Genomic DNA, 12203 nt, shown 5'->3' with positions numbered 1-12203 from the left:
TGGCCTTCTAGTTTGGCGGCTGGCAGCACTGGGGAAGGAGCGTGTGATGCATCAGTTCCAGTACAACGTTATCACTGTCACTTCAGATTGCAGACCAAGTCACAACAGGGATTTTCCAGCATTGTGAAAAGTTTCAGGCTCGTTTGAAAAATACTGCTGGATTTAAAAATAAATAAATAAATAAATAAAATGGGGAGGGTGTAGTGTGCTGGTAGTCTTTGATACTGTATATTGATACTGTATATACTGTATCTTCTGTGGAAATTACGATTTTTGTTATTATAACAGGGTTTATAACAGGTTTATAACAGGGGCACACCTTCTAGTAGTGATGATATTTTCGGAGGCAGGTTTTGTAGGTTTTTGTAGGCAAAAAAAAGTTTCTTGAATTGTCCTGTAGTGACTTTCATTGTTTCTGCACTCAGATGGGGCTTCCAGACAGACTGTTTGTAGGTGACATTAATACTTCACGTTGTAAGTACTGTATTTATTAAAAAAAATAGTGAGTTTAAGTGCAGCAGTTGTTGCACTTTTAGACTGAGATTTCATTGCAGGTTAAGAGGATGAAAAGGCAGCTCTGATTTGATGGACCAAGGTCTAATACAGCAGTCCCTTAAGAGGCTCTTCTGCCCCCTTCTGGACGGGGTAGAGAATGGTTTTGATCTACACCTCTAACCTCAGTTATGCTGTTTTATGGTAGAGAGGTAACAGCTCATACAAAAATAATCCTGTGTAAGCAGTCATTCACAGAGAACACCAGGCTCCAGGGTGCTTGAATTTCCTGCGTTGTTCTTGGAATGAGGATTTCTGCTAGGTTTTTGAAAGCAGTTTGTGGCTTTGTTTCTCAGCCTTGCTGGACTAAAGAGCTGGATCTTTTGGTTGCAGTCCTCTAGCCAGTCACAGAAGGACACTGCGCTGCGGGGCCTTGTCATTCATTCCTAGGGCTAGAAGAGGAAGATCATGGGTGGATGTGAGTTCAGGCTGCACAAGCAATTTGTTGCTGATTGCACCAGAAGAACCTGTATACAAGAAAGCGAAGTTTTTTAATGATTATTTTTTATTTTAAACAAAACAACAACAAAAACCTGCCCACAGTATGCTTGGATTTCTTACATTGAGTGGTAGCTTATAGTTGGGTGCTGAGGGAGTTTGAAACTCAAGCTTTAGATTGTAGTTCTCAATGCATCGAAAACAGCTGATAAGTGATTGTGAAAGGACGTACAAGGCTTTTCCTTGAGACAAAACACTAACCACAAAAATAAAGGGAATGGAGCATTTCCTGCCCTGGCCTAAATTAATACCTTGTAAGCACTTATTTCTGAGATGCTCTGCGTGATGCTTGCTTCACTCGCCAGCTTTAGAATGCATCTCTTACTGGTCATCCCAGCAGGGAGCAGAAGAGGAGGATGCTCATTTTCCAAAGACAAATAAGTACTTTTGAGAATATGTGCTCTTTCCCCTCAGCGCCCAGCGTGAGGTCCAAGATTCCTTTGGTTTATCTCCCTTTTTACCTTTGTGCGCAGTAAGTGATAATATCTCACAGAGTTCATTTTGGGCTTCTTGTAAAATTGTAATAGTTTCAGTTTTTCCTTCTGTCAGTCCCATTTGGCCCACATACCATGCCTTTTTAGATTTCTTTGTAATCAGGTGTGGTAAGTATCCACCTACATTTAGTGAGTCATCAGCATGTATTTGCCATTTCCCAAGGGGATGACACCTGCTAGCGTGGGTGGTTTGAGGGAAACAGCCTGTTATGCATTTGTTAACAATTTGTGTGAAATAATCCATTCGGATTCGTTCACTGGTGGTTGGTCTTTCTTTTGAGTTTTGTCTCGAAAAGCTTATTGGCCGGCACACAGAACGAGTACAGTGTGAGAACAAGTGGAAAAGTCTTGTAGGATCCCATAAAATAGTTTCAAATCATGAAAGCTTGAAGAGAAAAAATTTTCTGGAGCGTGGAATCATCAGTGCCTCCTAAGTTATTTCCTGTAAGGGTCTGTTTTAATGCAAACTGCTTTTTAAGCATAAAAGGTGGTTGCCCACCTTTTATTTCTGGAGAAATGTTCATGTCTCCTTGGGTCGAAGCACACCAATACTAGGCTCTCTATTATATGTGCAAAACAACAAGCATATTTTTTAGTTATTGTTTTACCAAAGTGCATGTCACTTTCCCAGAAAAACAACTGTTTAAGTTTGATCTCCTGCTGCCAGGTTTAACTCAGACACTGCCTGAAGCTAATGCCCTGGTATGTTTTTGTTCAGTGAGTTATTATTCCCAGATGGAAGTCTAATATCTTACACCATTCAGTTAGAGCTTTGGCTTTCCACTTCAATATTGTGAAGATAGTTTCTTCAAACACATGGTTGTAATTTATTGCCCTTCTCTTGACGTGTGTGTGCAATTGATTGAAATCAAAGCGTAATGAGGACCAGGGCGTCTGGATAAATCTATTCATTTTAGATTCTGTGTTCTGTTGTTTTGGGTTGGAGATAATCAGTGCTTTAATTAAGTAATCTAATCGCTCTTTGTTGTCTGGAAGAAATCATTTCTGAAGTGATTAAATAGACCTCCCTGGGGAAGGATGCTGCTGATCTGAATATCTCTACAAACAAGATGAGTTTTGGCAACTCTGGACTAGTTTAGTAACCTGACATGCATTTAGAGTCATTCTGCTCCTCAGAATATTTTTATTGATTAGGGCTTTGAGTTCCTTCAACAGAATAAGTCATGAAGCCTTGAATTTTTGCTTCTGCCCTTGTTTTGATGTTGATCTATTTTCAACTTACGTTAGGGCTCTGGATGAGGAATTTGATAGGAGTGGAAGGAGGTCTGGGAGAGGACTGACCTCTAAAATATGTCTTCATTGCGTATAATCCTCGTGTTACTGAATCTTGGATTGCAGTTGTCTGAAATGGAGTTTGTCACTCAAATTTATGATGTATTTTTAATGTTCTTAGGTATTAGAAATGCTGAGGATGGCACCCATGCCTTTTAACTATGAGAATGCTCAGGGGTGACTTTTATTGATGTTTTATCTCATTGAACAGCCTTGATTCACTCAACATCAGGGATGTCTCATTTTGGCTAGACTCTGGCTCTTCACCGCTGAACTTCTTGATGTTGTCTCTACCACTGAGTATCTTCAAATGTCCTGGAAGCTCTGGATAGCTTTACTCTTTTTAGCTGTTCTTACCTTTTGCCTTAGTTTGTTCTGGGTTCTGTGCGTGAACCACCTCTGGTGTTAACCTTTCTTTACTTCACTTCATAGGGAACAATGGCAAAACTGTATTAGGGCCGCCCTCCAACTTTAACTCTTTCAGATTGCTGCTACAGTCGTCATCTCATGTGTTCTTCCCTGACTTTCTGTACCCCTTTACCTGGTATCATACATCCTTTTACATGATCTGATAGACCATGACATCCTCTGAGCAGAGTTCATTCCTCTGATTTTGAAAACACTCTGCGCTTCCGAGAATGTTTGAAGCAATTGTTGTATTTATCGGTTTGACCAAATTTGATTTATTTTGTATACAGAACATGCACCTATCCCACCAAGTAAATAAAAAGAGAGGACCAGATGTAAGGGATGTAATTAATGATTTGGGGTTAGCAGACACTACCAGTGCTCCTGCCTGTAGCTATACATGGGGGAGCAGCCGCTGAGCTTCGCTCCCTGCAGCCCGCAGTGTAACTTTCAGCTCACAAAGTGATTAGGCAGCTGCAAGCTCTTTATATAAGCATTCTGTCTGTGTTTAGATGTAAACTTAGTTTGCCTAAACTAAAAACCCATGGAAAGCTTTGAAGTGACTTTATTGCCATTAGCTCACTGTTCCTCATTAATGGTTACTAGCCCTTTGTGATGGCTTTCTCTTGGGCATGATAGTTACTGTGGTTTTCACAGCAAGGGCCCTGCAGATTGAATCCAGATGCATTTGTTATGCATCCTAGCACTAAGGAAACCTGACTTTCCATCTCACTGCTGGCTAGGCTTTTGCACAATAGGGTGTGACATCAGGATTATGTCATCTGTGTGATTCTTGCCTCCGGGTTAGACTGATAAGTACAAGATGAAGTTTCATAAGACAGACCTAAACTGCCAAGATGCTCGCTGCTTTAATGTCCGTGTGCTTTTAAAATTAAAACCATGATGTTTTCCCAAGGAAATTGTTTAGACATAAGTGTAAACAGACCAGTGTTGGGGTCCCTTCTTTAGCTCACCCGTAGCCAGCTTAAAACTCAAAACAGCTCCAAAATTGAAGTTGTTAGGCATTATACAGAGTGAATTTAGAAGAGAAGAGGAAAAATAAAGTATACTGTCATGCTGTAAAAACTAAATTAGTTGCTCTTCATCTGATTTTTTTTTTGGGTGCTTCATTTTGGAGCATTTCTGGACAGACTGCATTCTTATCTTCTGAATCTGCGATTTTCAGCAGAGGAGTTTTCCCTTGGGTTCCCACGGTTCTGTGTGATTACATAAAATCTGAATGCTGGAGAGAGCGAGCTCGGGTTATGAGGCCAGTGCTGATGATGCAGCATTATTCTGAAACACCGCTCTCTGAAGGTTTTAAATCCCTAAAATGAGGTGATTTACATACTTTCAAAAATGGAGTGGGACTAGATTTTAAAGTTTTTCACAGTTTACTGTGATCTGGAATTTTTGAACTGATTCTCTCTAATAATACATGTCTGTGTTTGTACTCAGAAATTAACTTCTGTCACAAATGCACGGTGTTCTCATGATGGACATTTGAAGACTAGAGTAAGAACTAGTCCTAGCCATCTTGCAGCATATCTGATAAATGCATATTTGAAGAGAGAAGTCTCTCACACGAAATCTGTAGCCTGTGCAGACTCTGGCACGCGTAGTACATGACACGCGAGGCTGCTGCTGCTGCCTTTTCCCCTCCTACCCATATTTGAATTGTAGCTGGCAGCATCTAGCATGTGTCAGACTGTTGGTTGATGGAGCTGTGGGCTGTCTCTGCAGAGCGCGCTGGTCGAGTGGATGGGTGTGAGTGAGAGACTTGGTAGCAGTTGGTGCTTCCTTGTGCGTAATGAACCCGTTACGCATTTGGCCGTGTTACAAAGTGACCCATTGTCTTCGTTATTAGCTGTCTAATGGAACTGTTTCGAGGTGACTTCCCAAGAAGGATTTGGTCATTAGGTTCCATCTGCCAAGAGCAATTGGGTGGTAAGGAAAATGTGAGCAATACAGCGTTGTGTTCTGTTTTAATAATGAGAGGTACCAGAAAACATAAAATTTGAGGTTCTGGAAGATATTTAGCCTTCAGGATCCCATTGTTTGGATACTGTTTTCCTTCCATGCAGAGTTCCTACACTTCACAACTCTGCTTCACAGTTTGAGTCATCCCACCACGGTCCAGATGTGCGCTTTTAAGTACAACTGGCATTGAAGTTACACATACCTAACGAGATTGGTATGTTTGCTCCAGGGATTTTTGCACCTGTGTATGCTGGAAAGAATTTCTGTAAAATACCTGTACAGAGTCCGTGGGCATACTTTGGGCTGCGTTCATAAACGGTGGTGAAAAACAGCTGCTCTGAATACACAAACATTTTACCTTCTTCCTTGTAAGTATTTAGGTAACATTCTTAAAGCATTATACAGTTACACTCCTGGGACCAAAGAAGGGGAGAGAGAAGAATTTGAAATCCACTGTATTCAGTGGGAGAAGAGTTAAGTCCTGGTGTGTTGCTGGTACCAACCTGCCCTTTTTAGTAAAGAACAGGCGCTCAAGCCTCATTACTAGAAAGCTGGGCACAGGCAGTGAAGTCATTTACTGACAACTCTGATCTCTTGATGTCCTAACAACTTTTTTCCCCTTTGAGCTACAAGGTTGCAGGTGATTTGAATAAACACCTTAGCAATGTTTTGGGCTTGATAGGGAGTGGGTTGCTAAAATTTCCCATTTCCTTCATGTTTGTGTTGGTTTGAAATTACGGGGTACAAGCAAGCACAGGGGGAGGACTGGGGGATTGTTACCAAGTCGTTTGCCATTAGCATCGTCTGTTTTTATAATAGTTGAAGTGTCAGCTTCCTCACTTCATCTTTCAGGTAACGTGTCTGGTTGCTGTTAGACACTAGCTTCTCTGGTTGTGACTTTGATCATTGTCACTGTAGTGAAAACATCTGTAGGGTGAATGCTCAATATTTTCCTCTGGGGCAGATTTTTTTTTAAGACAGGTCTGTTGGAAGAAATTGATCTAAATGGAGACACTTCCCTTTCTGTGCTGAACTTCTCTAGTTGGAAAAGGTATCTGTGCAACATTGAGGGGGGAATTTATACACACACACACACACACACATATATAAATATATTTTGCTGCTTTGCAAGAGCCAATTTGAAATACTGCAACTCTTTTGAAGATCTTCGTGGTCCTTCTGAGATTCCAGGTATGGGTACTTTGGCATCAGGGTTTTGTGTGCTGCAGGAGTCATAAACCAGATAGAAAAACCCACCCACTGTCTTTGGCTCTCCGTTCCTTACTGGAAAATACACAAGTGTTTTTATGGATGAGTGATTTGGTTCTAGAGTGTAATTGAGAGTCATAGCTTGTTTTTATTGCTGTGTGGTGGAAACTTATTTTCTCAGCATACAGTCCAACATTCATTTGTAAGGCTTCTGAGAAATAGAATGCTATTGGGAAGGTTGTGGTGTATTTTCTGATCTGTTATTTAGCGGTAAAACAAAATGATTAATCTGCCCTCCTTTACTGAGGTATCTGCTGGAAGCTGGGGATTTCCTCCCCTGATAGGTCCCTCTTGAAGTTATGGCTTTGTTCTGGCCACGGTCTTTTCTGTTTCAGCCTGGTTACAGCTCAAGTTCCTTAAACAAGTTTCCATCCTGTCTCTCCACCCGCTTAAACTTCAAACACTTCATAAAGCTTTGGATCACTCTTAGCTTAAATATTTTCTTTTATTCTTGCGTTCATAAAGTAGGTCAGTCCTGAGTGTGACATTTTTTGTATAAAACAGCTTTTTCCAGGAGTTCTGTGGTTGATGAGTAACGGATATAAAACTTAAGTGTTTGATCATGACATTAAAACTAGAATTGATTTTGAGTGGAATGCTATTCTGAATTTTGCAGAGAGAAAGAGTGATTTTGCTGGGCCATATGCCACTCAACCAACTTCCTGGGCAGCTTTATAGAAGGTGGTTTTACCGGAGATGGAAGAACTCTGTCCTCGGAGCAGACAGATGTAGTTTGGCAGCGTAACCTTTAGCGTGTTGGTCAAGGGCCATGACTGGCTCATGACAACCATGGGACTGTTTTTTGTTGTTCCTCTAACAAACTTCTGCCTGTAGGTAAGTGCAGGGACTGTCCCCCTTGTGCTCTGCGCAAGAAAGATCTGTGTTCTTATGCAGAAGAGTACCAATAGTTTTTCTTTGAATTGCCATCCTTTGAGAACAGCTTACCCTTTGGGGATGTTTCTGAGGTACCCCATTAGGAACTGCAGTTTTCCTCCCACATCGGATCTTTTGCCCATCTTAGAAGTGATGATTGCCTTATGTTGAGCCTTGGATACCTCGGGAGGGAACTCAAGCTCTTTAGAAGACAGAGACGTGCCACTTAAAAATGGGAGGGTAACATACCAAAAACGTGTATCAAGAACAGGGGGTCAAATAAAATTCTGTTCCATCCAGGATCTGTGGGGGGCTTTCAAATTGTTCTGCTGCAAATACTGCCTCTGGTTCTGATGGGTATGTGCTCTGGTTTGCCCATCCATTTCCATCACAGAGAAGATACCTGTTTATGCCTTCCAGGAACTTTTTCCAAGCTGATTCTCTCTCATGCTCGGATTTTAGTAAGGACTGACTTATTTTTTTTTAATCTGTGGTGAAGGGGTTTCTTGGAGATGGTCTGGATTTGTTGCAAGGCCAAGTTTTCGTGTAGATTTAAATTCCTAACAATTTGTCTGTCATCCAGTTTTTCTTCGTGTAGCAGCCAATTAACCTGTATTACTAATAAATTTTTCTTGAAGAAAACAAGTTTCAAGTAATGTTCCCCTCTTCCAACATGGCTTTCATGGGATTTGATAGTCTTCAGAAAATCCCACTTCAGTACATTTTAGTTGCTGCATGGGGAAAGGTAAAATCTAATGTTGTGACCTATTCTATATATTTTCTCCCCGTGAAGAATGAGTGATGTTTTGGAATTATTATGTATTGGTGGAACACAGAGGAGGCTCTGGCTAATATTTATCCCGGCATGCCTTGGATTCATAATGGTTCAATCACTGGCATTGTTGTTTGAGTCTCAAAATACTGGATCTGACTATGTCAAAGCAACTTTATTGAAATAGCATGTTAGTATTTAAAACAATATTAATACTATATTTGATTCATTAAATATACAAAGGCAAGTTAAAGCATTTCCATGTGTGCACTGTTAGTTCTGGCAGGAGGTTCTTCAGATGGTTTTATGTGGTTTCAGACAACATTTTAGCACATTCTTAAAATACCCACAAAAGCCTTTATGTAAAATCTCATAAAGGTGAACCACATAAAAATGATTTTTTTCCTGTTTCATGTCATTAGGATCAAAGTACAGTAGGTAAGAATAAATTTCCCAAAACCTTGTTTCAGTCCCTGTCTTAATTAATGTTTCATGCTCATAAAGTGTGTAATAGGGGAAACTGTCTGTACGCACTAATATTCTCAGCGATTTCTTAGTTCTTTTCGAATGAAATCACTTATTTTTTATATGAATACTTCAAGCAAACTTTCTGTGGAAATGGGCGGTGCTTTGTGTTCTCTGGTCTTTGAGTCAAACTGATCAAACTGTTCTTTGGTCAAAGGAAGCATCAGTCAGGTTGGAGCTCAGCTTTGCTGAGGGACTGAAATTCCTGTTAACTGCATTAAACAAAATCCATTTGTGAATTCCCCAGGGGATATGGTGTTTGTTGGTTTGTTAGGTTTAAATTGCCTGCTGGAAGTCTGGCTTTAGCATGCCTGTGGAGCTAAGGGCTTTCCTTTGATGGCATGCTCTCAGTTGCCTAACAAATATCATAGGGCAGTGCTGTGTATGGTTGTTTGCTAAATGCCTGGTCTAAGCTTGTTGGTGACTAGCAGTAGGCAACCACTGAAAATAAAATGATGTGTGATGAGTTAACATGAAGTCGTATACACTCCTTGGGACAAAATTGATTTTGGTATAGGCATGGATGCACACTACTGAGGAGAATCAGGGTTGTTTTAGGCCTTAAAAAAAAATACCAAACCCATCTCTAAATGCAGAGAAAACATTCAAAGCTACATAAGCTATTTGTAATACCTTCCTGATACCTTTTCTCTTGGCTTGTGGAAAAGGATATGTTAGCGTCGCTGAATCTGCAGCACTTCAAGCTAAGACAAAGTCCAAAACACACAATAAATGAAATCTTACATGCCATTAATAACTGTCAGGATCATGTTTAGAAAGGAGGAGAACGTGAAGATGGGAGGTTTCAACAAGTTTTTCACGTTGGCAATGAGTGATTCTGTCCTTTCTTGCTGAGGAGAAACATGCAGTCACTTGCACATCTTTGTGATTGTGCCACTCGTGCCAGCGAGGGGCAGGAACACGGAGCTGCTTAATCTGCAGGGCTCCTGGGAGCTGTCTGTCACAAAAGCTCCTCGTTTCTCTGGGTGATGGGCTTTTGCTCTCCTTCAGACAAGAAATTCCCAGGTGTTTTGTCTTCTTTATATACATACTTGCAGAACAGTCAGAATAAAAACCATCTGACTACTAAAATTTCTTGTCATTCATCTGTGCTTGCCGAAGCTGCCTCTCCTCCTTTCCTTAACCTTTCACCAGAGGTGGTGGTTCTGTGCAGCATTGAGTTCATCAATGAGATCTATGAGTTGTGTGCCGTGACAAGTATTCCCTCTTGTGTGATGCTCATTATGGCTCTTTGATAACTTGAGAATGGAGACGGTTGTTAAATGCGGTAGGTTACAGTTTCATTTTTCTAGAAGCCAAATTTGCTCCTTGTGCATCACCCTTCCTACAGCCTTGGGTTGTTTACCATTATTTTAAAGTGTCTTTCATCTAGCACGTAAGGAGCTTGGCAGTAGTGCTATAAAGGAATTGAGTTCTGCAGATGTCATTGTTTTGTTAGTTTTCTAACAGTGTACTTTGTACTACCAGAAACCTGAGATTTAGGTGGTTTCTGTCATCTACTGTATCTGAGGCTGGAATAATATGTGAACCTAGACAGCATCTCTTCTAAGAACTTTGGGTTTTGATTCAATTCCACTTGGAATAAATCAGTAAGTCAGCTTCACACAAACTCTTGAGACAGCAGCATAAAGCTACTTACTTGCTCCCTTCTGTCTTAATTAGCAGACCTTGTTGTAAAGAACTTCCAGCCTTGCCCAATAGCAGAAGAGAAGGGGGGGGAAAGAAAACCAACTGTAAAATAAAGTCTTACACTCAGCCTACTTTGTAGCTTGTGTTTTCACCAGCTGTTACATTTAATTGGAATGCAATTAAAGAGGAATTGTTTGCTCAAGTACTGTAGAAAAGCATAGCTAGCTTTGTTTTTCACTAGACTTTTATTCTCCTTTACAGAAACATAGTTTTTTCGTAATTAAAATGTGTATTATAAGATGATATGAACTGGTGTGTTTCCAGGTATCTAACTATTGAGAGAGTGCTGTCTTACCATTAAAAATCTTTGGTAGGATATAAAGATTCTGTATTATTATTATTAGGCTCTGATTTAGATGTTGTTTACTTTTAACATACCTATTGGATTGCATCCTGCAGGTATTTTGAAGGTGGAGTCTCCTCTGTCTACCTCTGGGATCTGGATCATGGTTTTGCTGGTGTGATCCTCATTAAGAAAGCTGGAGATGGATCAAAGAAGATTAAGGGATGCTGGGATTCCATCCACGTGGTGGAGGTTCAGGTACAGCCTCTGGGGCAGCTGATATTCCTAAGTGAAAACAAAACCCAGTTAATTCCAGACAGTTAACGAGCACAGGTGTTCCACTGAACAATACAATATTGTGTTAGGGGCTGTAAACTTCTTTTCCATGTTAATTTTTGAAAATTCCCTGAAGCAATTTGGATAAAGATAAGTCAGGGCTGTAATCAAAAAGAATCCCAGAAGAATTGAAAGTATGTTACTTTCTGTGTGTGTGATTCTGAGATATTTTTTTTTTAATGTAAAGGTCTACAGATAAATACCACAAATTAGGTAATAAAAACAAGGTAATGGGAGGTTAAATTGCTCTAGCTAGATTTGCTTTTGGAAAATTGTAGAAAGGTGCATGCTTGCAATTGTCTGTCAGAAATAGACTGTGCTCTGTACGTGCACTTAAATGTACCTCTCCTGTTGCATATGCAATCTCTGGGGCCAGCCACCTTTTAGTTTTTGGAGGGGTTTTAATCTTTTGTGTCTTTCCTTTTTCTTATCCTTCCACTTCTAGGAGAAATCCAGCGGCCGTACTGCTCATTACAAGCTGACCTCCACAGTGATGCTGTGGTTGCAGACTAATAAAACTGGTTCTGGTACCATGAACCTTGGCGGGAGCCTTACAAGACAGGTAGGTCTGCAAATTGCACTGGAATACCCTACAGCCCCTTGCCTTATTTATATATCCAGTAGCCTCAGCTGGGAACAAAAAGTTTATTTTGTGAGGTGTTGTATAAACATCTGTTTTCCTGCTTCATATGCAGTCCAGTGAAGCAGTTAATCTGCAGTCGTGTGATTACCAGGAAGCCCTTTCAGCTTTGCCTGATGGCAGAATAGCTTTCAATTAGAAATACAAAATATTCGGTAGGAGCTCAGATTTTATTTTAAGTCTTGGTTTTGTGGTTGGTACTCTTAAACTTTTGTACTTCTGCATGTGTTGCCTGGACAGATCATTTTATCTTTAAGATTTACCCACTTCATTACTAGAAAATTCCAATAGGATTATAAAAACATTGCATCTCTTTTTTTAAAAAGCAAGGTAGGTCAGACCTATATTTTGCATAGACCCTAGGATTCTTCTGTTCTTAGGCTTCAAGTATCTTCTAGTATCCTTCTTCAGTATTTTTCATCCTGCTGTACCAGGACAATGATTTAAATAAATAAATATCTTCTAGTCATTTGTTTTTTTGTGCCAGTTCTAATTGCTTAGACTTCTTCTTGAGAAAGCCATTTTTCAGAGGGAAGGTGCCACACTGATGGCTGTTCAGGCAGTGCTGCA

The 12203-nt window shown here is 40.3% G+C and overlaps 1 protein-coding gene across 3 annotated transcripts in view; it reads left to right on the top strand.

Moving 5' to 3' along the window:
* Positions 1 to 12203, top strand: part of CAPZB (capping actin protein of muscle Z-line subunit beta) — a gene marked incomplete at its 5' end in the record, with an annotated part of 62288 nt that overhangs the window by 37545 nt on the left and 12540 nt on the right. For all 3 annotated transcript variants that reach the window (XM_084300201.1, XM_084300200.1, XM_084300199.1), the window contains 2 exons: positions 10774 to 10915; positions 11439 to 11555. In XM_084300201.1, coding sequence (XP_084156327.1) covers positions 10774 to 10915; positions 11439 to 11555 — 259 coding nt within the window. The remainder of the gene's footprint in view (positions 1 to 10773; positions 10916 to 11438; positions 11556 to 12203) is intronic.

Source organism: Netta rufina (genome assembly GCF_964035555.1).
Source record: "Netta rufina genome assembly, chromosome: 22".
NCBI classification, from domain to species: Eukaryota; Metazoa; Chordata; class Aves; order Anseriformes; family Anatidae; genus Netta; species Netta rufina.
The sequence above is the reverse complement of the archived record's forward strand: the minus strand, read 5'-3'. Positions and strand labels throughout refer to the sequence as shown.